The sequence below is a fragment of the Pararge aegeria genome, chromosome 21 (genome assembly GCF_905163445.1).
Source record: "Pararge aegeria chromosome 21, ilParAegt1.1, whole genome shotgun sequence".
In the NCBI taxonomy this organism is placed as follows: domain Eukaryota; kingdom Metazoa; phylum Arthropoda; class Insecta; order Lepidoptera; family Nymphalidae; genus Pararge; species Pararge aegeria.
In genome coordinates this window covers 11580287-11607625 of record NC_053200.1, presented here as the reverse complement: position 1 = coordinate 11607625, position 27339 = coordinate 11580287, and the positions used below count along the sequence as shown (strand labels likewise).

The following is a 27339-nucleotide window of genomic DNA, read 5'->3' as shown; positions in this document are numbered from 1 at the left end:
TTTGCACAGACTGTTAAAGCCACGTATTTAAAGACACGAGACAAAAAATGTCGCATCACTTATCATTCGAATTTTGGCATAGTTCCATAGTCAGTGATTTGGGTCATCATGAAGGCTATAATTGCGGTATGTACCAAAACATATTTATAATCTTCTTAATTTTATATTATGTACCTTCGTGGTGCAAGAAACGTTGAAGAGTGGCTCCAAATTGGATTAATATGGTTCAATAATACTTCCTTATATATATGTGTTATCATCATGAGTCCGTTTAGTATCCCATAGCACGGCTAGCATGGGCACAATATCAATTATATCCTCGGGGAAAGGATAAAAATGTATCTTGTCCCACAGCTTTATCAACTCTCAGAGCACTGGCGCACAAGTGGAAATAATGTCCGAATAATAAATGTGTAATAATAAACAGGGATATCCTTCTCCTATTCCCTGTTCCCATGCTTTAGCAGGTGGACATGCAAATTAAATCCCCGTTATAATCGGGGAATATAATTTTTTTTATCTAGTGGATGTGCTAGCCCTGCAGGTGGGTCCAAGCATCCTCTGTCATAAGAATGAGTGAGTGATGTAGACCTAAAAACAACCACGGTTCTTTAAAGCTTGAATCTTTTTTTTATTTTTTATAATACGACAATACACATCGCCATCTAGCCCCAAAGTGAACGTAGCTTGTGTTATGGGTACTAAGATGACTGATGAATATTTTTATGAATAATATACATAAATACTTAGAATATGTACATATTAACACCCAGACACTGAAAAACATTCATGCTCATCACACAAACATTTTGCAGTCGTGGGAATCGAACCCACGGCCTTGGGCTCAGAAAGCAGGGTCGCTGCAATCTGCGCCAATCGGCCGTCAAACCTTATACTCTATTAGGCCTTATGTATTATAACATATGCTCTCTAACCTATAGCTAGCGTTGCCAAGCGTCCGGATAAAGCCGGCCATTTCCTTCTTAGCTACGATCTCAATGTAACTAACTACCTATTGGATCAAGCCACTAGCCTTTTGAAAGGATTCGATCGCAAATAACCAAGAACTGAGTGGGTGAACCACGAAAGACTAAAAACAATCCCTTAGTGAAAAGTGTAAGATGAAGGCGTACGATTTCGTTACTATTTTATCAATGTGTGTTTCACTTGTTAAAGAGTTGGTTTGTGTACTATATAAAGAGTTGGTTTGTCGAAATCGACGTTATTTTCATAAAGATTGTGAAATTGAACCGTAGAGTGCCTACTTTTTATCCCGGTAAATAAGTAGATACAAGCGGACGAGGCTCCTATAGTTCTTTGCGTTATAAAAATAACTTGCCTGTACATAGGAAAGTGGACCGAAAAGATAAGTCAAATGAGATTACATTTACGTTTTCTTTTTGTGATCTAAAACATTAAAATAAAAAAAATGCTTTTGGAATATCTTTTTACTTTATTTTATGAAGCTGTCTTAGAAACTCAGTCCCTTTACAGGAAACTTTACTGTAATGTTGCCATCACGTAAAAATGCAAGCGCCACCATGATGTAGTACTTCCCCGGATGACCTGTCTCAAGAAAAATATAAACTCACAATTAAAAATTAATAAAAAGAAAAACTCGGATGGCTTATTATTAATAATAATTATAAGACCATTAATAATAAGTAATATAATTCAATAATGGTGGGAAATGATAACATTGGCCACGTCAGTTTTCCGGATATGAATAACTTATCTCGGATTAATAGGTAGATATATAGGTACGCGAAAAAATTGTATACATATTGCGTCAGCTGATTATAAAATGGCAGCTAGCTACCTTTTTAAACATTCTTTACTAATAATAAAACTTAAGAGTTCGTTTTTTGTTTGTTTGAACGCTTATGTTTGGAACTCCTATCATGAAACAATAAATATTCTTTATATTTTGACAGCCTAATTCCTGAAAAAGGGTATAGGTTGTACAATGCACACATGGTATAAAATGTTTTTTTTGTTTGAACGCGAACTCGATCTCTAGAACTACTATTGAGAGCAAATAAATATTCTTTACATTTGTTTGGATACCCTAATTCCGGAAAAAGGCAACAACAAGGTGGTTGTACAACAGACAGAAGGTATGAAATTTACTTGTCCATCTGTCAAAGCACGGCTACAGGGAAATGTAGATGTTTACCCCCGTTTAATATAACACATATGTCTCCTGCTTATTCGTCCTTACTTTCAGCACTAAAAGCAACCAGTCAACTTGACTTTTGCCAAAGAATTAGTTTAAAGGACGGAGACGGTCTGGAAAATTAACGGTTCCCTGATAGATTGCTGAAAAACCGTAATAAACGAAGAAACCGGGCAGCAGCTAGTATTTGTGTATTATTTCCACTTTTGCTCCCAAACTCGGAGAATGGCTAAAACTGTGGTAGGGGATAAACATTTTATCGTTTTCCTTTAGACAAAATTTATTCTGCCCGTTCTAGACTCTCGACACGCTCGTATATTTCTACGTTAATTATGATGGACACGCACATATTTTGGCGTAGTATAAATCACTCGGGGACTTTGGGACGCCCAGTGGCGTGCATAGAGGGTATGCACGGGGTATGCAGATGATATAAATGAATAAAATCGCCAGTACGAATTATAAAAAACTTAAAGATAGGCATTGTAAGACTCTAAGAGTTATAAAAATCCTACCCTTAAGTACCTATATATAACTCGTAGTGATGATTTTCTTAATTGTATATCATCTGCATACCCTCAATGCACGCCACTGAGGACACCCGCAGAAATTTGCCACTCAAGCTCATAGCGGTTTCTTATTTTTTATTATTTAAATTGAACTAATAAGTTTTTTTTCTTCCAGGTGTTTCTCTTCGGCATGGTTGCGATAGTCGCATCGCGAGGAGGTTCGTAAATATTCATAAAAAATACAGTTACCATAAACAGATCTACGAAATACGATTTATATTTGGTAGTTTTTATAACTATTAAAATAAAATACGTAGTAGGTACTAGATGGTAGTATAAGTTAAATGTATAACGAAGTAATGAGAAATCAAATGACTTGTCTACCTGTTATTCAGTAGTTAACCCACGGAAGATGATACCAATATTGTCGGATTTAACCCACGTATGATGATCGTATTATTGTAGAATCCAACTCGCTAAAGATGATCGTATAACTGTAGAATTTTACTCACTATGTTTGCATTATTGTAGGATCTAGCCCTCGAAAGAAGATCTTAATTTTGTAGTATCTAACCCTCGTATGATGATCGTATTATTGTGGAATCCAACTCGTTAAAGATGATCGTATAACTGTAGAATTTTACTCACTATGTTTGCATTATTGTAGGATCTAGCCCTCGAAAGAAGATCTTAATTTTGTAGTATCTAACCCTCGTATGATGATCGTATTATTGTGGAATCCAACTCGCCAAGGATGATCGTATTATTTTAGAATCTTACCCAACATGTTTTCATTATTGTAGGATCTAGCCCTCGAAAGAAAATCTTAATATTGTAGGATCTAACCCACGTATGATGATCGTATTATTGTGGAATCCAACTCGCTAAGTATGATCGTATTACTGTAGAATCTTACCCACCATGTTTGCATTATTGTAGGATCTAGCCCTCGAAAGATGAACGTAATATTGTAGGATCTAACCCACGTATGATGATCGACTTATTGTGGAATCCAACACACTAAAGATAATCGCAATATTGTAAGATCCAACACACGAAAAATAATCACAATATTGTTGTAGGAACTAACCCACGAAATATGATCGCAATATTGCATCTAGCCCAAGAACGATGACCGCAATCTAAACTTGACAGCGATTTAACACATTAGTAAAAATCCCATGGGCACTTACGCTTCGTTTTCTTGTTTCTAAGTTATAGTTTCTCGGAGTAATGTAAATCTATCAAATTTCAATTCAATTCAAGTGGTTTTATGGCTCGCGTTTGTATAAACTGGGTACAAAAATTCACATGGTGTTGTCAAATTTTTACGTTAGATTGGCGTTAGTTTATGTGAATTCTCACAACGTCGCTATTATTTTCCCCAACAACTAATATGAGTAGGTATCCCTAAAATGAAGAATGAATAGGTATCTTCTGGGTAAGCGTGCACCGCTTACCAACAGGTGTGATAGCAGTCAAGCGCTTATCAATAATATTGTATTGCATGGCTTAAAACTATGTTAAGTATCTAGGTGTATAGATGTATAACTTTCACCGCAAACTCTATGACTAATTACTCTGACGCTCCTTACCCTTCAATATCTCATTCAAATACCTTTATATTTTAAGCTTAACGCATTCATTCGTATTTCGTACTGATTTTTGAATGATTTAATCACAATATTATTTCACTTTCAGTGAACGTAGTTGAACAAAATCCTGAAACTGGTAAGTAAAAATATAACAAACGTCCATTACATTATAAGAACTATTTTAATTTAGTAATAACTATTTTAATAGTAGATTTAAAATCCACCAGTTGCACTTTTGCCGTATTATCTATTTTTACTTAGCTATTTAAAATGTCAAGAATCACAGGTTATCCCTCTTTCCTCCTATGCCTCCATGGTTCTAAACGTCATAACATGAACAAATAATACTGTATGTACTGTACTGTAATAATTGTACTCCACAAGTATTTTATGACAAAAGAACCTAAGTACTTTAAAAACGTCCTTAACGTAAGTATTTTAATTTTAATGAAGAAAATGTCCCTAAAGTCTATCCTACGTCATTTTTCGACCGAGGATCTTCATGAATTTTTTTAAATTGAATAGAACAAAGCTGAAGTACATAAGGTTCTTATTTTATTCCAAAACGCTTATAAATAACTAAGTAAAAACCCAACTTAAATAAATAACTAAGTATTTTATTATTTATTATACCCCATTTCTTAGAAACTCCTTTTACCTTAAAGTATCTGGGAGAGTTCGCTTTAGCGATAAGACCGCCTTTGCACAGCCATTTAATGAGTTTTTAACTTTCTGTGTAGTTTCTTTTCCTTTTTGCATTGTAGTTTTTGTGTTTGCAACAAAGAGTTGAAAGAAACGAACAAAAATGTACTTCAAACTTTCGTTACAGGTTGGTTGGTAGCTTTGTAATTTTTTATATCAAGATTATTTACTCACTAACATATATTTTGTGAAAACTATATAAATTGTTGAAATGTTTACAGTGACGGGTGCAGATGAGTTTGCTGACAGAATACGAGATGGTGTTGCTTCCTTGAAGTCTAGGATCGAGGAGGCGAAAAACTTTCTTTCAGAGCTAAGAGGTAGAATTTTTACACTTGATTTACCTCAAGTGATATAAATCGAAATATATTTACTTTAATATACGGCATACAATGCATACCGTGCTATGCTTTGAATAAATAAATAAGTTAATGAGTAAAATTCCAGAGCCACTGTCCGTACTTATATATTTGCATTAGTGTCATTATTATTTTTACATACGATATTATATTTTATGACCGAATTGTATTTATGTTATATTTTCATTTAACCAAATAATGGATTAAATTGTTTCAGCAAAAGTAGTCAACAATAATACTCCTGCGGCAACTCCCGGTATATATATACATATTTTTTAATAATATAAAACAATATTAATAAATTAATTTTATAAGAATTTAACATAGATTAATTGTTTTCGTTTATTCCAGTTCAAGTGGTTGACAACAGCGTAAATGGCGGTAAGTTATAACTATTGTTTTAACTATTATTTAAGTATTTAACCTAAAAAATCTGGATTATATAATAGAAAAGGGGTACAATGAAAAGTGCCACTAATACTCGTTTAAAAAAAACAATTATAATATAAGATATTGCACATTGAAATAGAAAAATTGGCGACCCTGATTGTAATGACTTAAAATCGAATTCCCACGTATAAGTGTGTGCGTATGACCACCTTACCATACCACGTAATTAATAGAAGCCGTACCAATACCAATACCGTACCTAATACCTTGAAGCAAATTCATATTCAAATTCAAAACTTCTTTATTCATGTAGGCCTATAACAGGCAATTATCAAGCGTTCATTCATATTATATGTTAACATAATTGTAATGGTGTATGGTGATACCTTCGTTCGCCAACTTAAACCTAAAGCTACGAGGGTTCCAAACGCGCCCTGGTCTAAGAAGAGCCCACAACAAACTCAGCCGAGTATTTTTTTTTGTTATCACCATCTCAAAGTAAAGTAAGCTGTTGCCATAATAATGCCTGACTACATTCGACCTCGAAATGTGTTAATCAAGCTTAAAAAATGGTTAGGTTATTTCTGTTACTAACTTCGAAGTCCACGAATAACGCCCGAATGGGAAGCCGAGTCTTACCCTTTCGGCTCTGATTTGACTGGCTCTATTCATTAATTGATTAATTTTCTTCCATTACAGTAAGCGTAGTCGACAACAACCCCGCACCTGGTATGTTATAATATTAAACAGCAAAATTATTTTAAAGTAAGTAATCACAAGTAGGTAAGTAATTATCATTGAAATCACCACAATTAAGGCTTGTTTGCTTCGCGTACCGGTCGAATGGTTTAATTGTAAATTATAATAATTATTTACGCCTTGAATTTTAACGCTTCTTATAAATATGCTAATACTGTCCTATAAGCTTGACACTTGACTGAAGCTTGATACGCTCATCAAATTATAAAAGTATCTTGAAAAGTTCATGTTTATTTGGGTTCGAAGAAGTATTAGATTTTATCTACTTTAACATAGTTTTTTTTTAATGCAAACTAGAAAAAATGTAGAATTTATGAAATAATAGACTTAAATGTACTATTGTGAAACCCTAAAAGGTATTGTTTTAGTGATAAAGCAATACTAAATGAATAATAATAAATGGGCAATTGAGTCTCGTTGGTAAACCTTCGGGTACGGAACACTAAAAAGTTTTGTTTTATCAGTAAAAGTATTGTTTTATCACTAAAACATTACTTTTTAGGGTTCAGTACCCGAAGGGTGTACCAACGGGACTCAATTACCTACCCTTCTGCCTGCCCTTTTGACAATCAGCGGACCGTATTTTATGATCGATTCAGCAACACTTTTTGAATTTTTGTAACAGCAAATCCGGCAATAGAGAAGTTTAGTAGCAGTAGTTTGGGAGTCCAAATTGAACTTAGAAGGTTTTTCATCCTTTCTTATTTTTTAATATAAAAACTTACTATATACGAATACAAAATATATAAAAACGAATACTTATTCCACACAGCTATAATAATATTAAAAATATTTTATTGGATCAAAAAGGTTACACAGAATATCAATACAACAATAACAAGAAAAATAATAGGATACAACACCAGAAGTGAAACAATTTCACATAAACTGGTAAACATATTTGTAATGCTGAATGCACATTAAATTGATATATGCCTCTCATTATTGATAACCTGTGGGCCCCACACTAGGCGACCTGTATCGAGGGGCCCAGTTAATAGATTGCCAGAATTGATGGCTCGGCCAGAAAAGAGAAATTGATGAAGGTGACAATTTTAAATAAAGTTATTAAAGAAAGAAAAAAATATTTCATTATTTGTACACCACTCAGAAAAACGAGAAAAAAAAGAACAAACACATGAAGAATGAAGCAGGATCCAATAGGCGGCCTTATCGCTAAGTAGCGATTTCTGCCAGACAACCTTAGGATTAGGAAAACTATGAAAAAGAATAGGTGGGGTACACTATTTTGAACATACATACAAATATCAACATACTAATACATAAACCAGATTACACAAATACAACAATACCATTGATAAATATAAAAAGAGTTTGAGTAGTTAGTTTTGAGAAACTATTTAAGTTATTAAGCTATATGTGAAATAAGTATTTTTTAAATATTTTTGTAGAGGAGGTAAATTATTTTGATGAGCGTTTATTTTTTTATGTCAATTCACTTGCATGCCACTCATTGGGATCCTGAGTTTGATTGTGCTTATCTCTTCCATAAAACAGTGCGGTGACAATGTATATAAATGAAAGCACGCGGTCCTATTCCACTAGCAATAGCTGCAGTACCTAATTATTTTTTACTTATTCTACCCACAACTAAATCAGCGCCATCTCTTAGAATACATCTGAATTACCGCGGCCCAAGAATGAAAGACAGCCTTGTATTGTCGACTTTATATTATAATTTTAATACAAATAGCGATCCCTAAACTGCCTGCAACCTAGGGTTATTCAAGGGGCGGATAAACAAATTCCTTGGCTCCTCTGGTGCTGCAGATGTTTATGGGCGGCGGTGATTACTTATCATCAGGTGACCCAATCGCTCGTTTGCCTGCTATTAATATAAAAAAAAATAGTTTTACTGTCATTGGCGTTGTTGCTGGTGTAATAACAGGCCCTGAGGCCTAAAAACACCTACGCTTTAGATTGATGGGCATAGGGCGGAATTTTCGGGAGTCACTCGCATAGCCTGCCTGTTTTTTTTATGCGATAGGTTACCACTTACGATCAGGTTGGCCATGTGCTTGGCCCGTCAATTATTACTATAAAAAATAAGGTGGTCAGTGGCCATTCAAAGGTTATTAGGATTCAGTAGTGACATAATAATTCTATGGTCATTTTAATTAATTTTTGGTTTTTAATTTGTTTGAAAAAATAGGCAAATAATTAATGGAGAATTCTGTGATTTTAGAAGATACCTTTGAAATCAGAACCTTAACATAAAAGAGGACACATGGGTTATCATCGAATAAGTATTTACATTTATTATCACCAAACCTTACATTAGACCGATACCTTTACATTCTTTGGAAAATATCTCCCTTATAACTCGAGTCGCCAATAAAATATGCCCTGTCTTCTGGCCTGACAAGCATATTTATTGCCTGCCAGACGTTTGTTCCGCAAAAAGTATTTAACCTCACGCCCCTTCGATCTCAAATCCTTGTTTTTCATTATGGCGCTTCGGTTGCTTTCGTAAAACATCGCTATAGTTGTCACGTGGCGCCACCGTTTCCGTTCGGAAAGGCGGCAACCAGAAGTGCGACAACAAACATTGTTCAAGCTTATAATTATATTTCACTACTGGACCACTAGTTTACCACGACCGCAAGGACGGGTTATCTTTATAGCTGTAAACCCAACAATATCCTTAATAGTCTAGCCCCCAACTATCTTAGACTGCATCATCGTTAATTGTATGTTAAAACACATTTATTACAGCGAGGTTACTATATAATTGATGAATTTCTTAATGATCCGATACCGCTTTCATGTTTGACAAGCTAGAAAAATGAATTTTAAAAAGTAGAGTAAATTGTTGTTCTCAAAGGCGTGTGAAGTCCACCAATCCGGATTAGGTCAGCTTGGTGGACTACGACTTTCACCCCTTCTGATTATGGGAGCTGAACGGTAACGGGTTGATATGATGAAATTGCTAATGTTGCAAAAGAGCATCTGCTGAGTTCTTGCCGGTTTCTTCTGGGTAGAATCCTCTATCCGAACCACTAGTAGGTAGAGTCACTATACAGACAGACACGAAGTTTCAATATTGCTTATAGAGTAAGCCTACTTGAAATAAATAAATTTTGAATTTTGACTTGTAGATATGGTAAATATATATTTTTTTAGTGCATCGTTTTAAACCGGTAAAAATATTTTACGAACAATAGCTATAATAGAGATACTTAGTCCGAGCAAGGATTTGCAAAAAGAAATAATGTAGCTTACTGATATTATGTGTGGTGACGTCAGATCAGAATACAGTTGTCACCACTCGCCCTCCTACCTCGGATATCGTACTAAGCTTCAAGTAGACCCATAGGTGGCACTTTTGATGCGTACATAAGAATTACACGGTAGTGAGATGATGGCGATATCCATAATCGTAAACTTAAATCTAAAGCTACGAGGGTTCCAAACGCGTCCGGTCTAAGAAGAAGCCCACAACAAACTTAGCCGGGTGTTGTTTTTTTTTGTTATCACCATCTCACAATGTCATTTTAAATTATTAGAAGAGCAACCTGGTTAGAGCAATAATTTACACCCAAGCTTTTTTATCGTTTACGTAGTCCTTTACACTATAATAGGACTTTTCTATATACGTGCACCATTGTCCGTCGTGCTACCTCTACCATCTACTGCGATCACTACCCCGACTGCAGGGTGATTATGGGTGAAACCTCCTATTGGGAGAGGCTTCCCAATACTATTAGAACTGTTAGATTAATAACTTTTTGTGATAGCTCGTCCGGGGAAGTACTACCTTGCTAATTTCTGCCGCTAAGCAGCATTATTGAATTGCTGTGTTCCGGTTTGAGTGGTCAGTTGCCTGTGTAATTACAGGCAAATGACATGGACACAGGACGGCACTTTCTTGGATGTGTTCCTTGCGTGGCCTTCAAAGTGTAAATCTGTTTATAGGCGATGGTTTTTCACATACTATCAGGAAATTACCGCCATAAAAAAAAGTAATAAAATAATATTAAAAAGGCCTTTTTTTCCATGCAAATAATATTACAAACATACAAACAAACTATAAGAATGAAATAAAAAAATTGTGTATAAAGTTTACAGTACAATTTCGTTTAAACAATTTTTTTTCTTTTATTATATTTAAGAATTAATTTATTAGTGGTTTTCATATTGAATTGGCAAGGACCCTGGTGAAGGCCTCCTCCAAAGATTTTCATTTTGGTCTATTTTTTGCTGTTTGTAACCAGTTTGTTCCTGCGGTCTTCTTACTCGTATCACCCTCCCATCTCGTGTATGGTCTTCCTATTCGGCGTTTGCCTAGTGGGCCGTTCCATGTAGTGACATTTATAGTCCACCTTGTTATCTACACGTCAAAACAAACTAATATTAGAACTTATTTACAGGCAACCTTGTAGACGTCGTCGATTCAGGCTTCAGCCAACCTGGAGCTAATTTGGGCAAGTGTAGAATACTTTAGAATACTCATTAATTTAATATTTATTATCTGCAGATACCTATTTCAATAACCTTAAAAACATTTTATAACATTATCCTGATATAAAACGGTAAAGTGTGTGACGTAGGAGTTAATATCTGGTTCTACTGATCCGATTTTAAAATTATTTTACAAGTATAAAACCACATTATTTGTGAGTGCCACAGGCTATATTAACTCAAATATGTATAATAAATATTAACCCAAAAAATTAAAAGACTTTTGTGTGGTCGTCGGTCAAGAACTGTCGAACGATAACCTTTCTTACGAACGATGAGATATATTATATACCTTACCTTATATTATGATTGAGTTCAGAGAAAGAGAGAAGTTGTAGATCTAAGTGCCTAAACCAACATTCAACTTTCATACTTAAGACACAAAAAGTAGTTTTTTCTATTTAAAGAAATATATTTATACTTTAATTTTCCACGTTCAAAGCCGGTGCGGATCGCTTGTATCTAACATATGTATATCTATTAAATTAATTAATTACATTTTTATTACTTTATTTACAGATATTGTAGACCCTGGTTTTTACATCTCCCCTCAACCAAATGTCAGACCTCCTAGACGTGAGTATTTTATTTATTTACAAGGTTAAATGTATTTCAGGTACATTCTCTTGAAAATATCCTTCACTACTATACTACACACCAAACCATACTAAAAAGCGTGCCTACCAAAAGTAGTGAAGTTGATACTAAAATGGCTACTTACGCTAATTGATTCCAATGTTGCAAAGTTTTTATTAAACGTCATAAATAAAAATCTATACTTATGTTGTTGAGTATACTAAAACGGTAACTGGAAGATTACTGTACATTTAATAATTTTTGAAAATTTTGACCGGAGGTTGCTTTATTATCGCTACTGAGTCCAAAACAGATTTAATTTAATTTTTGTCTGTCTGTCCGTCTGTCTGTCCGGGCATCACGTGAAAACTACTGAACGGATTCAAATAAAATTTGGTATAGTGGTAGCTGATATTCCGAGTAAACTTATAGGATACTTATAGGATACTTAGAGGATAACTTATAGGGATGGATTTTTTTATAAATTTTACTTCATAGCTTCGTTAAATTTGAACTGATATGAATAATTCTTTTTTTATTTGAAAGTGTATACTATCAAGCATGTATTGTCTGATTTTTAATGAAGATCTGATAACTATTGTTGGAGATAAAGGACATAACTCCAAAAATAACAGCAAGTCGCAAGGCATATGGGACAACGGTCTGCATGCGTATTATATTATAAATACGAAAGTTTGTGAGGATGGATGTATAGATGTATATAGTTTGGTAATAAAACTAGACCTGGTAGATATCGCTGCAAATAGTTTTTAGGGGTTTTTAAGATATTAAAACCTGTAATTAATATCATTTGGTAACATATAAAATTCTGCACAACAATGCAATACACAATTTCCACATTAACAAGTGAAATCTTATTTGGATCGGAAATGGGGATACTATTAAGCTTCGAGCTATAGACATTAGTATCTCAGGGCCGTTCCATTAGATTTTCATTGCATCTTATCAGTTTCAAATAAATGCGCGTAAAGGTATAATATTTAAAACAAAGCAGGTACTCACCTGCAAGTGTAGCAACTTAAACCGGACTTTTATTTTCTTAGTAGGTTTTTACGCTGGTTACTTCTATTTACAACTAAATAAGATATATTACCGACTTACTTCAAATTATTGTTATATTTTGACAAATTTACCCAATGTATTTTAAAATTGTGTTATTCTGATGTCTAACATATATTTCTTTAAAGTTTTATAAAAATCCATCCATTCGTTTTTGCGTGAAAGATTAACAAATAAATGCAATTTTTATGAATTATAGCAAAAATAAATTTCCTATTTCATAAAATGAATTTCCAATTAACAATATAAGGAAATATCTATTTTATTAATCATTTTCATTGTTTTCAGCTGGCGCAAGTAAACCAGGTAAGAAGAGTTTTTCTATAACAGGCTAGATTAGAAGATCCTTAATATTATCTTACTTTATGTCCGTTTTCACTAAAATCGAACCAGGCAATGCATAATAAGTAACGTCTAGTCTTATCTAAGGATATTCTTAGGGATACATCTACCTTTGACAAATAGTTATCACCTAAGAGTGTGTGAAACTTTTTTTCTATAGACATCGCCTAAATCATTAGGAACTCAATTTAGGCGATTCCTAAAATAAGTTAATTGTGTAAGTAATTGGAAAGTTTCGCTTGTTACGACTTACCCCATTTTTTTGGAGTAAGATGTAACTAGTGTGCGGCAAGTAGTAACTTCATTTTAAAAATATTGGTTTCATTATTTAAGGCTTGTATTATAAAATTAACAAACAAATAATGAGAAAATTGCACACTTATTATTTTCTTTAACAACAATACAGCAATAGCGTAAACTAAGGTTAATTAGGCTTATTAAAAAAACTCAATCATTACAGGTATATATATAATCTCATAATACAATCAGGGTATTATAACATAATAATTGAGTCACTATAATATTTTCAGGCTTTGAAAATGTCGACTCTGGATTCTATCAGCCAGGAAATACCCAGGGTACGTTATTATTTATTTATTAGTGAAGAGCTGACACCGACATAAAGACTGACATATCAACTTTTGATGGCACAGTCTGAGATGGAATATACGGAGTTTACGCGGTTCTTGTGACTGCCTCGTTGGTCGAGTAAATTTACATGATGTCAAGTTATTTTTTCTTATAATACTTTAGCGAAATAATGACATTTCTCTTTAACCGACTTCTTTCAAAAGGTATGACTGCTTTTCTATAGACGGATTTGTAAAATTCATTTTTGTTCGGTTTACTCCAAAATGTTCCCAAATAAATTTAATATAGATCTTACGAGCCTTCGTAAGATCTATATTAAATTTCGGAGACCCAACTTCCTTCAAAAAGGACTATGTTATCTTTTTGTATGTTTTTTGTTCGGTTTACTCCAAAATGGTCCCAAATAAATTTAATACAGATCTTACTAAGGCTTTCGGAGACCCAACTTCCTTCAAAAAGGACTTTGTTATCATTTTGTATGTTTTTTTCTATGTTCGGGCATAACTGCTTTTTCTATAGACGGATTTGTAAAATTCATTTTTGTTCGGTTTACTCCAAAATGTTCCCAAATAAATTTAATATAGATTTTACTAAGGCTTGCGGAGACCCAACTTACTTCAAAAAGGACTATGTTATCATTTTGTATGTTTTTTTCTATGTTCGGGCATAACTGCTTTTTCTATAGACGGATTTGTAAAATTCATTTTTGTTCGGTTTACTCCAAAATGGTCCCAAATAAATTTAATACAGATCTTACTAAGGCTTTCGGAAACCCAACTTCCTTCAAAAAGGACTTTGTTATCATTTTGTACGTTTTTTTCTATGTTCGGGCATAACTGCTTTTTCTATAGACGGTTTTGTTATATTCATTTTTGTTCGGTTTACTCCAAACTGGCCGCAAATATATCTTAATATATATAAATCTCCTGTCACGATGTTTGTCCGCGATGGACTCCTAAACTACTGAACCGATTTTAAATTAAATTGGCACACCGTGAGCAGTCTGGTCCAACTTAAGAGATAGGATAGCTTAGATCTTTAAGTAAAGTCACAATTTTATTTTATTGCAAATTATTTGTCTATAATTAATTGACAGTCACGTGTTATATGTATATACAACTATAATCATTTAAGGCTTAGCGATACTGAATACTTTAAAAACAAAATCAAACGCAGACGAAGTCGCGGGCAACAGCTAGCTTATTATAGATCTTACGAAGGTTTCGGAGACTCAACTTTTTTCAAAAAGGAGGAGGGAATCAATTCGTGTGTTTTGTATGACCATAGCTTTTCTATAGACAGATTTTAAAATTCATTTTTATATTATTACAATTTAGTTTCATAATAATATATTAATTTTCATACTATAGCATGGCATTCTGCTTCTATTCAAGTTAATTTTTGTTCGGTTTACTCCATAATTATATGGTTCTGATGAACGCTTTCGGAGACAGACAACGGGACTCATCGAAAAATTACAACAAGTCAACTGCAATTGCTGCTTTCGTTTAAATATACATTGCTTACGCATTAACATAACATTACGACTGTAAACTCGAAAAGGTTACGCAGATGTATTCGGTACATCGGGGAACACCCGATCAAAGTCACGACGAAAGATCGACGCTGTGGTCAGCGACCCTGCTTGCTGAGCGCAAGGCCGTGGGTTCGATTCCCGCAACTGGAAAATGTTTCTGTGATGAACATGAATGTTTTTCAGTGTCTGGGTGTTTTTGAAATGAAATGAAATTCTCTGTATATTATAAGTATTTCTGTATATTATTCATAAAAATATACATCAGTTATCTTAGTACCCATAACACAAGCTACGCTTACTTTGGGACTAGATGGCGGTGTGTGTATTGTCGTAGTATATTTATTTATAAAAAAAAAAATCAGTGATAGTAATTGCATATTTTTTTTCGCGACTGGAAGCTAGTAACTGTTAAGTATCACATAGAGTTCAAGATACATTTTAATATTAAAAAAAATACTTTTTAGTGAGATGGTTACAGTTATTTAAGAAGCTGGATTTTTTTTTGCCGAAAGTATTCAGATTTCTTTAAGACGACAATACCATATGCTTAAGTACCTAAACTAGTGGTAGTATATTAAAATCCATGATAATATTTATAGTTGCGAAAGCGTGTTTGTTTGTTATTTAACGCCCTTTTTTTTTCTTGGGCTAACTAAAAACCACCACGGCATGTCCCTCTTCTTAGATTTGTTAGAACCCTGGGGAACCCTTGTATACCTTCCGGACGTCTACCAACCACACCAACCGATCGAGTTAGTTAACTCCATCCATGCGGGCTCCATACATAGGCTACTTTTTGTGCCAGGTAAACAAACCCTTCCCACGGGATTTGTCAAACGTAATACCTAAACACGGACGACGACCGCGTGCAAATTTTACTTCATAGCTTCGTTAAATTTGAACTGATATGAATAATTCTTTTTTTATTTGAAAGTGTATACTATCAAGCATGTATTGTCTGATTTTTAATGAAGATCTGATAACTATTGTTGGAGATAAAGGACATAACTCCAAAACTAACAGCAAGTCGCAAGGCATATGGGACAACGGTCGAATGCATGCGTATTATATTATAAATACGAAAGTTTGTGAGGATGGATGTATGGATGTATATAGTTTGGTAATAAAACTAGACTTGGTAGATATCGCTGCTAATAGTTTTTAGGGGTTTTTAAGATATTAAAACCTGTAATTAATATCATTTGGTAACTAATATAAAATTCTGCACAACAATGCAATACACAATTTCCACATTAACAAGTGAAGTCTTATTTGGATCGGAAATGGGGATACTTTCAAGCTTCGAGCTATAGACATTAGTATCTCAGGGCCGTTCCATTAGATTTTCATTGCATCTTATCAGTTGCAAATAAATACGCGTAATCTTAATATATATAAATCTCTTGTCACGATGTTTGTCCGCGATGGACTCCTAAACTACTTAACCGATTTTAAATTAAATTGGCACACCGTGAGCAGTCTGTTCCAACTTAAGAGAAAGGATAGTTTAGATTTTTAATTATAGTCGCCATTTTATTTGATTGCAAATAATTTTTCTATAATTAATTGACAGTCACATGTTATATATATATAATACTACTATACTAATTTAAGGCTTAGCGATACTGAATGCTTAAAAACAAAATCAAACGCAGACGAAGTCGCGGGCAACAGCTAGTAATATTTAAAACAAAGCAGGTATTCACCTGCAGACGTTATCAAGTGTAGCAACTTAAACCGGACTTTTATTTTCTTAGTAGGTTTTTACGCTGGTTACTTCTATTTACAACTAAATAAGATATATTACCGACTTACTTCAAATTATTGTTATATTTTTACCAATTTACCCAATGTATTTTTAAATTGTGTTATTCTGATGTCTAACATATATTACTTTAAAGTTTTATAAAAATCAATCCATTCGTTTTGCGTGAAAGATTAACAAATAAATGCAATTTTTATGAATTATAGCAAAAATAAATTTCCTATTTCATAAAATGAATTTCCAATTAACAATATAAAGAAATATCTATTTTATTAATCACTTTCATTGTTTTCAGCTGGCGCAAGTAAACCAGGTAAGAAAAGTTTTTCTATAACAGGCTAGATTAGAAGATCCTTAATACTATCTTACTTTATGTCCGTTTTCACTAAAATCGAACCAGGCAATGCATAATAAGTAACGTCTAGTCTTATCTAAGGATCTTAGGGATACATCTACCTTTGACAAATAGTTATCACCTAAGAGTGTGTGAAACTTTTTTTCTATAGACATCGCCTAAATCATTAGGAACTCAATTTAGGCGATTCCTATAATAAGTTAATTGTATAAGTAATTGGAAAGTTTCGCTTGTTACGACTTACCCCATTTTTTTGGAGTAAGATGTAACTAGTGTGGGGCACGTAGTAACTTCATTTTAAAAATATTGGTTTCATTATTTAAGGCTTGTATTATAAAATTAACAAACAAATAATGAGAAAATTGCACACTTATTATTTTCTTTAACAACAATACAGCAATAGCGTAAACTAAGGTTAATTAGGCTTATTAAAAAACTCAATCATTACAGGTATATATATAATCTCATAATACAATCAGGGTATTATAACATAATAATTGAGTCACTATAATATTTTCAGGCTTTGAAAATGTCGACTCTGGATTCTATCAGCCAGGAAATAGCCAGGGTACGTTATTATTTATTTATTAGTGAAGAGCTGACACCGACATAAAGACTGACATATCAACTTTTGATGGCACAGTCTGAGATGGAATATACGAAGTTTACGCGGTTCTTGTGACTGCCTCGTTGGTCGAGTAAATTTACATGATGTCAAGTTATTTTTTCTTATAATACTTTAGCGAAATAATGACATTTCTCTTTAACCAAATTCCTTCAAAAGGTTATCAATTCGTATGACTGCTTTTCTATAGACGGATTTGTAAAATTCATTTTTGTTCGGTTTACTCCAAAATGTTCCCAAATAAATTTAATATAGATCTTACGAGCCTTCGTAATATCTATATTAAAATTCGAAGACCCAACTTCCTTCATAAAGGACTTTGTTATCATTTTGTATGTTTTTTTCTATGTTAGGGCATAACTGCTTTTTCTATAGACGGATTTGTAAAATTCATTTTGTTCGGTTTACTCCAAAATGGTCCCAAATAAATTTAATACAGATCTTACTAAGGCTTTCGGAGACCCAACTTCCTTCAAAAAGGACTTTGTTATCATTTTGTATGTTTTTTTCTATGTTCGGGCATAACTGCTTTTTTTATAGACGGATTTGTAAAATTCATTTTTGTTCGGTTTACTCCAAAATGGTCCCAAATAAATTTAATATAGATCTTACTAAGGCTTTCGGAGACCCAACTTACTTCAAAAAGGACTTTGTTATCATTTTGTATGTTTTTTTCTATGTTCGGGCATAACTGCTTTTACTATAGACGGTTTTTTTAAATTCATTTTTGTTCGGTTTACTCCAAACTGGCCGCAAATATATTTATTATAGATCTTACGAAGGTTTCGGAGACTCAACTTTTTTCAAAAAGGAGGAGGGAATCAATTCGTGTGTTTTGTATGACCATAGCTTTTCTATAGACAGATTTTAAAATTCATTTTTATATTATTACAATTTAGTTTCATATTAATATATTAATTTTCATAATATAGCATGGCATTCTGCTTCTATTCAAGTTAATTTTTGTTCGGTTTACTCCATAATTATATGGTTCTGATGAACGCTTTCGGAGACAGACAACGGGACTCATCGAAAAATTACAGCAAGTCAACTGCAATTGCTGCTTTCGTTTAAATATACATTGCTTACGCATTAACATAACATTACGACTGTAAACTCGAAAAGGTTACGCAGATGTATTCGGTACATCGGGGAACACCCGATCAAAGTCACGACGAAAGATCGACGCAGTGGTCAGCGACCCTGCTTGCTGAGCGCAAGGCCGTGGGTTCGATTCCCGCAACTGGAAAATGTTTCTATGATGAACATGAATGTTTTTCAGTGTCTGGGTACGCTGGAACATGTTTCCTGAATCCATTAATTTAGCATAATATAAAGGAACAGCTATTAATAGCAAACAATAACAATATCCTCAACACGAGTCTCGTAAAGTTAGCGCATATGTAGCTCACTAAACGTGTGTGTTACAGCGACGCGATGTGTTGTTATTTGTAAATTATAAGTATTTATGTATATGATTTATAAAAATATACATCAGTTATCTTAGTACTCATAACACAAGCTACGCTTACTTTGGGACTAGATGGCGGTGTGTGTATTGTCGTAGTATATTTATTTATAAAAAAAAAAAAAATCAGTGATAGTAATTGCATATTTTTTTTCGCGACTGGAAGTTAGTTACTGTTAAGTATCACATATAATTCAAGATACATTTTAATATTTAAAAAAATACTTTTTAGTGGGATGGTTACAGTTATTTAAGAAGCTGGATTTCTTTTTGCTGAAAGTATACAGATTTCTTTAAGACGACAATACCTACCATATGCTTAAGTACCTAAACTAGTGGTAGTATATTAAAATCCATGATAATATTTATAGTTGCGAAAGCGTGTTTGTTTGTTATTTAACGCCCTTTTTTTCTTGGGCTAACTAAAAACCACCACGGCATGTCCCTCTTCTTAGATTTGTTAGAAGCCCGGGGAACCCTTGTATACCTTCCGGACGTCTACAAACTACACCAACCGATCGAGTTAGTTAACTCCATCCATGCGGGCTCCATACATAGGCTACTTTTTGTGCCAGGTAAACAAACCCTTCCCACGGGATTTGTCAAACGTAATACCTAAACACGGACGACGACCGCGTGCGAATTTTACTTCATCTCTCTCTCTTTAGTCGCTCCCTCATGACTGAGGATCGTGATCACTGGTATGGCGAGTAATCTTGTCATATAAGATCTCTCTCCATCGGGTCCTGTCTTTGGCCATTTGTATTGCGTTATAGAAGGTACGGGCACCAGTTTCTCTCAGTTGATCTGACCACCGGGTTGGAGATCTGCCACGGGGACGTTTGCCTTCTACATTTCCAACCACTATCAACTTTTCAATGCTCTCGTTTCCGCGGCGTGTGATATGTCCAAAATAACTAAGGATGCGCTGAAGGCAAATGGTAGAAAGACGTGTTTTAATTTTGAGTTGTGAAAGAATTGATACATTTGTGCGCTTGGCAGTCCACGGTATGCGTAGCATTCGCCTCCAGCACCACATTTCGAACGCATCAATTCGCTGTCTTTCTCTAGCGCGAACAGTCCAAGTTTCTACGCCATATAGGAAAATAGGAAAGATTAGTGCTTGTACCAGTCGCAATTTGGTTCTATTCGTTATGCTACGATTCTTCCAGATATTTGTTAACCTAAGCATCGCATCCTTAGCTATCGCTATTCTTCGTTTTATTTCGGAAACGCATGAGCCATCACTAGAGATTAAGGAACCCAGGTACGTATAAGTCTCTACAGTGTCTATATCCTGAATGCTGCAAATATTGGAAAGTTTACTCGATCGATCTACCACCATGAGCTTGGTTTTGCTTCGATTTATAGAAAGTCCTAGATCTTCGCTTTCAGATTCCAATTTTTTGAGCAATATACTCATATCTTCATAGGAAGTTGCGAGAAGTACAGTATCGTCAGCATACCTTAAGTTTGCCACTCTTTTCCCTCCAATTTGAAACCCTTTATCCCAGTTTTCCATGCATTTTCTCATAATATGCTCCCCGTAAATGTTGAACAGCATGGGTGATAATATGCAACCTTGGCGCACGCCTTTCTTGGTCTTAAACACTTTAGATAAACTGCCATCAAGTCTCACATAGGAATGATTATTGTTATAAAGATTGGCAATTAGACTGACCAGGTGTTGAGGTACTCCCATTTCTAGTAGTATTGACCAGAGCTTTTCCCATCGCACACAGTCAAATGCTTTAGTATAGTCAATAAAACACAGTAATACAGGACAGGTAAACTCACGACTCTTTTCAATGATTTGTCTTATATTCAGTATCTGCTCTCTTGCCTTTGCCTTTCACGAACCCAGCCTGTTCTTCTGGGATTTGCCTATCTAAGAAATTTTTAAGGCGATTATGTAAAATGTACAACATAATTTTGCTTGCATGAGATATCAACGAAATTGTTCTGTAGTTAGAGCATTTATTTTTGGATCCTTTTTTGTGTAATGGAACAAAGACAGAATCGGTCCAATCTTCAGGCCAAACCCCAGTTCTCCAAATGGTGTCACATATGTGTGTTAAGGTTTGGACTCCAATAGGACCCATAGCTTTTAAAAGTTCTGCTGGAATATTGTCAGCACCAGGTGACTTGTTGGTTTTTAATGCCTTTATTGCCTGTTCAACTTCGGCGATAAGAATATTGGGTTCTTGATCTACAATGGAGTTCCACTTAAAGGGGAGGTCAGAACTCTGTACATTATAAAGTGCGGAGCAATATTCTCTCCAACGGCCCAATACTGTCTATATCGCTAAGTAGGTGTCCGACTATATCTTCTATGGCCCATGTTTTTACGATCTTAGATTTTGTTAGTTCACGCAGTTTTTGAAAAAGGTCACGAGTCTCGTTTTTCACCGCATGTCTTTCAAGATCACAGCAGATGTTGTTAATATGATCATTTGTGTCTTTGCGGCATTGTCTTTGCACCTCCCGGCTCATATCTGAATAACGCTCTTGGTCTTGTACCGTCACCAGGCCTTTTTCTTTCAATTTGCGTCGTTCCATTATTATTTTAGTTGTTTCCAACGAGAAGTGCTTTTTCATGGTTGCTGCCGTAGTTGTGACTCTATTTTTTGACGCCTGCGCAATGATCACATCTCTCAAAGTCGGCCATAATTGCGAGCTTTCCGTATTTATTAGTGACATTGCAGAAAGATCTTTCTCTAATCCATCTTTGAAATTTCTTATGTGTACATTTTTTAAATTCTGCTTAAGCTTCTGTTTTAGAATTTTCTTTACCCTAAGTTTATAAGTACACATGAGAAGCTGGTGGTCGCTTCCACAATCTGCTCCTGGATATGTTTTGGCATTAAGTACAGAAGACCTCCAACGCGATTGGATCATAATATAATCGATCTGGTTTCTAAAACGATCGCCAGGAGATATCCAGGTGTAAAGACGCCTGTGGTGGTGTTGAAAACAGGTATTCATGAGCGTTAGGTTTTCTTCCCCGCAAAACTGTAATAGTCTTTCTCCTCGTTCATTGCGTTCTCCAATACCAAATAGGCCAACATGGCGCCTTAAATGATGATCATTAGCCGTTTTGCCAACTTTTGCATTGAGGTCTCCAATAACCATAGTAACTTCTCGTTTGGGTATTTCTTTAATGGTCTCAGATAAAATACCATAGAATTCTTCAATTTTTTCATCCGTGCATTGGGCCGTAGGGGCATAGACTTGGATTATATTAAGTTTACAAGGTCTAGCATTCAATTTTACAGTGAGTATTCTTTCGCTAATAGGTTTATATCCAAGTACACATTTATTGAGTTGTGCTGATATAATGAATGCAACCCCTCTGTTACTTTCATGCTGCGGTCCAGAAAAATATATTGTGTTACCCAATTCAGATGTAAAATGCCCTGAGCCTCTCCAATGGGTCTCACTTAAACCCAGAATGTTAATTTGCTTTCTTTGCATCTCTGCTTCTACAACACTGAGTTTTCCATCTTGGATTAGACCGCGGACATTCCACGTTCCAATAGAGTACCCATGTTTTGCAGTAGATGCTGTAGCTACAAACGTACCAGAATTATTGATTCCTTGCGGTGTCGCCTGGTCCCTCGCGATGGCAAGGCCGGTAGCACATTTCACACCACCATTCCCGGTATAGTGGCGCCGGGCGTTAGCCGGATCGCATGACAAAACTTTACTCGCTATTGTTGTATTCATTGGTGATTTTCTTGGGAAAATAGTGCAGTGGTTTCCCATTGCCTTCTGCACCAGTCTTTTAGGGTGTATTTGAAACCCAAGGCCTCTGAAGCCTCTTCCATCTGGTTTCCCAGCTGGGCTTACAGTTATACCGCCGTTGTTCGGTCGCCAGAGCCTCGTCCGTTATCCAGCAGGGGGCACCACGATGCTGCGCATCGCCATCAGCTATTCATTCGTACCACTGACGCGTGCAGGTGAGGTTGACAATTGGGCCGGTCAAGATGTTAGTCACCGTTCTCCCCTTACCCCCCCATTTACTTCATAGCTTCGTTAAATTTGAACTGATATGAATAATTCTTTTTTTATTTGAAAGTGTATACTATCAAGCATGTATTGTCTGATTTTTAATGAAGATCTGATAACTATTGTTGGAGATAAAGGACATAACTCCAAAAATAACAGCAAGTCGCAAGGCATATGGGACAACGGTCGAATGCATGCGTATTATAAATACGAAAATTTGTGAGGATGGATGTATGGATGTATATAGTTTGGTATTATAACTAGACCTGGTAGATATCGCTGCAAATAGTTTTTAGGGGTTTTTTAAAACCTGTAATTTATACCATTTGGTAACATATAAAATTCTGCGCAACAATGCAATACACAATTTCCACATTAACAAGTGAAGTCTTATTTGGATCGGAAATGGGGATACTTTCAAGCTTCGAGCTATAGACATTAGTATCTCAGGGCCGTTCCATTAGATTTTCATTGCATCTTATCAGTTTCAAATAAATGCGCGTAAAGGTATAATATTTAAAACAAAGCTGCAGACGTTATCAAGTGTAGCAACTTAAACCGGACTTTTATTTTCTTAGTAGGTTTTTACGCTGGTTACTTCTATTTACAACTAAATACGATATATTACCGACTTACTTCAAATTATTGTTATATTTTGACCAATTTACCCAATGTATTTTTAAATTGTGTTATTCTGATGTCTAACATATATTACTTTAAAGTTTTATAAAAATCAATCCATTCGTTTTGCGTGAAAGATTAACAAATAAATGCAATTTTTATGAATTATAGCAAAAATAAATTTCCTATTTCATAAAATGAATTTCCAATTAACAATATAAAGAAATATCTATTTTATTAATCACTTTCATTGTTTTCAGATGGCGCAAGTAAACCAGGTAAGAAAAGTTTTTCTATAACAGGCTAGATTAGAAGATCCTTAATACTATCTTACTTTATGTCCGTTTTCACTAAAATCGAACCAGGCAATGCATAATAAGTAACTTCTAGTCTTATCTAAGGATATGCTTAGGGATACATCTACCTTTGACAAATAGTTATCACCTAAGAGTGTGTGAAACTTTTTTTCTATAGACATCGCCTAAATCATTAGGAACTCAATTTAGGCGATTCCTAAAATAAGTTAATTGTATAAGTAATTGGAAAGTTTCGCTTGTTACGACTTACCCCATTTTTTTGGAGTAAGATGTAACTAGTGTGGGGCACGTAGTAACTTCATTTTAAAAATATTGGTTTCATTATTTAAGGCTTGTATTATAAAATTAACAAACAAATAATGAGAAAATTGCACACTTATTATTTTCTTTAACAACAATACAGCAATAGCGTAAACTAAGGTTAATTAGGCTTATTAAAAAACTCAATCATTACAGGTATATATATAATCTCATAATACAATCAAGGTATTATAACATAATAATTGAGTCACTATAATATTTTCAGGCTTTGAAAATGTCGACTCTGGATTCTATCAGCCAGGAAATAGCCAGGGTACGTTATTATTTTTTTATTAGTGAAGAGCTGACACCGATATAAAGACTGACATATCAACTTTTGATGGCACAGTCTGAGATGGAATATACGGAGTTTACGCGGTTCTTGTGACTACCTCGTTGGTCGAGTAAATTTACATGATGTCAAGTTATTTTTTCTTATAATACTTTAGCGAAATAATGACATTTTTCTTTAACCGACTTCCTTCAAAAGGTTATCAGTTCGTATGACTGCTTTTCTATAGACGGATTTGTAAAATTCATTTTGTTCGGTTTACTCCAAAATGGTCCCAAATAAATTTAATGCAGATCTTACTAAGGCTTTCGGAGACCCAACTTCCTTCAAAAAGGACTTTGTTATCATTTTGTATGTTTTTTTCTATGTTCGGGCATAACTGCTTTTTTTATAGACGGTTTTGTTAAATTAATTTTTGTTCGGTTTTCTCCAAAATGATCAAAAATAAATTTAATATAGAACTTACTAAGGCTTTCGGAGACTCAACTTTTTTCAAAAAGGAGGAGGGAATCAATTCGTGTGTTTTGTATGACCATAGCTTTTCTATAGACAGATTTTAAAATTCATTTTTATATTATTACAATTTAGTTTCATAATAATATATTAATTTTCATACTATAGCATGGCATTCTGCTTCTATTCAAGTTAATTTTTGTTCGGTTTACTCCATAATTATATGGTTCTGATGAACGGTTTCGGAGACAGACAACGGGACTCATCGAAAAATTACAGCAAGTCAACTGCAATTGCTGCTTTCGTTTAAATATACATTGCTTACGCATTAACATAACATTACGACTGTAAACTCGAAAAGGTTACGCAGATGTATTCGGTACATCGGGGAACACCCGATCAAAGTCACGACGAAAGATCGACGCAGTGGTCAGCGACCCTGCTTGCTGAGCGCAAGGCCGTGGGTTCGATTCCCGCAACTGGAAAATGTTTCTATGATGAACATGAATGTTTTTCAGTGTCTGGGTGTTTATCTGTAAATTATAAGTATTTATGTATATGATTTATAAAAATATACATCAGTTATCTTAGTACTCATAACACAAGCTACGCTTACTTTGGGACTAGATGGCGGTGTGTGTATTGTCGTAGTATATTTATTTATAAAAAAAAAAAAATCAGTGATAGTAATTGCATATTTTTTTTCGCGACTGGAAGTTAGTTACTGTTAAGTATCACATATAATTCAAGATACATTTTAATATTTAAAAAAATACTTTTTAGTGGGATGGTTACAGTTATTTAAGAAGCTGGATTTCTTTTTGCTGAAAGTATACAGATTTCTTTAAGACGACAATACCTACCATATGCTTAAGTACCTAAACTAGTGGTAGTATATTAAAATCCATGATAATATTTATAGTTGCGAAAGCGTGTTTGTTTGTTATTTAACGCCCTTTTTTTTCTTGGGCTAACTAAAAACCACCACGGCATGTCCCTCTTCTTAGATTTGTTAGAAGCCCGGGGAACCCTTGTATACCTTCCGGACGTCTACAAACTACACCAACCGATCGAGTTAGTTAACTCCATCCATGCGGGCTCCATACATAGGCTACTTTTTGTGCCAGGTAAACAAACCCTTCCCACGGGATTTGTCAAACGTAATACCTAAACACGGACGACGACCGCGTGCGACAGACAGCGTCGACTTCAGAATTGGGTCTAAAGCTTCTTCTTCGTTAACAATTTTTATTTCTCCCTCAGAAACTACTTAAGGAATCGGGATAAAAGGTAGCCTATGTTATTTTCCATGTCAAAGGCTACATGCATACCAAACTTCATCCAAATCCGTTCGGCCGTTTTTTCGTGATTGAGTAACAAACATCCTCGCTTTCACATTTACAATATTGTAGTAGAATTAATCGGCAGTGAATTACAATTTACATTATTTTACAGCTCCCGATCCCGGTCTTCACTATCGTAAGTAGAGTTAAGTGTATTTTCTTATTATTGAAAATAATTCCTTAAGTTTGCACCACATAAAAATACCTCTACGATACCGTATACCACTTTTACAATTTGATAACGACTAAGACACAAAATGTGTCTTTGCATAGTTCGTTTTTCATATTACAAACTTTAACTTTTTTTTTGCTCATTTTGTTTTTGATAATACATAACATCTTTATGTTCTATGCAGTAAAAAAATAAAATAGAGATAAAACTGATGAACAGCCAAGTCTGTTCCAAACAAATGCCATTAAAATGTAAAACTTCTTAGGTACAGTTGTTTTTTCAGATATACAAAAAAACAACTTTATATTCTAACAGCATAATATATTCACCATCTCTGCTATTTCAAAGAAAATGAAAGTAATTGTTTTATTTTTATTTCAGAGAACCCATGGTTGCGTGGAGGCCAATAAACAAGATTTTTCTAATCCGAATTAAATAAAAAACATTATTTTGTAAATTATATATCCTATTTGATTTCTCCTTCGTAGTTTTTCTAATGTAGATAATAAAAGATTCATGGTA

The 27339-nt window shown here is 34.4% G+C and overlaps 1 protein-coding gene across 2 annotated transcripts; it reads left to right on the top strand.

Annotated features, from left to right (window-relative positions):
- Positions 1 to 65: 65 nt before the first annotated feature.
- LOC120633192 lies at positions 66 to 27339 on the top strand. 2 transcript variants are annotated; one of them, XM_039903329.1, is made up of 15 exons: positions 66 to 126; positions 2861 to 2903; positions 4387 to 4416; positions 5204 to 5302; positions 5559 to 5597; positions 5693 to 5722; positions 6431 to 6460; positions 10882 to 10935; positions 11492 to 11548; positions 12917 to 12934; positions 13501 to 13548; positions 17159 to 17176; positions 17739 to 17786; positions 26758 to 26781; positions 27199 to 27339. In XM_039903329.1, the coding sequence occupies exons 1-15, from the start codon at positions 109 to 111 to the stop codon at positions 27225 to 27227; spliced, it is 585 nt and encodes a 194-aa protein (XP_039759263.1). In that variant the 5' UTR covers positions 66 to 108; the 3' UTR covers positions 27228 to 27339. The 2 variants fall into 2 exon arrangements, with proteins under 2 accessions (XP_039759263.1, XP_039759264.1); XM_039903330.1 differs by having other exon boundaries at positions 26758 to 26790.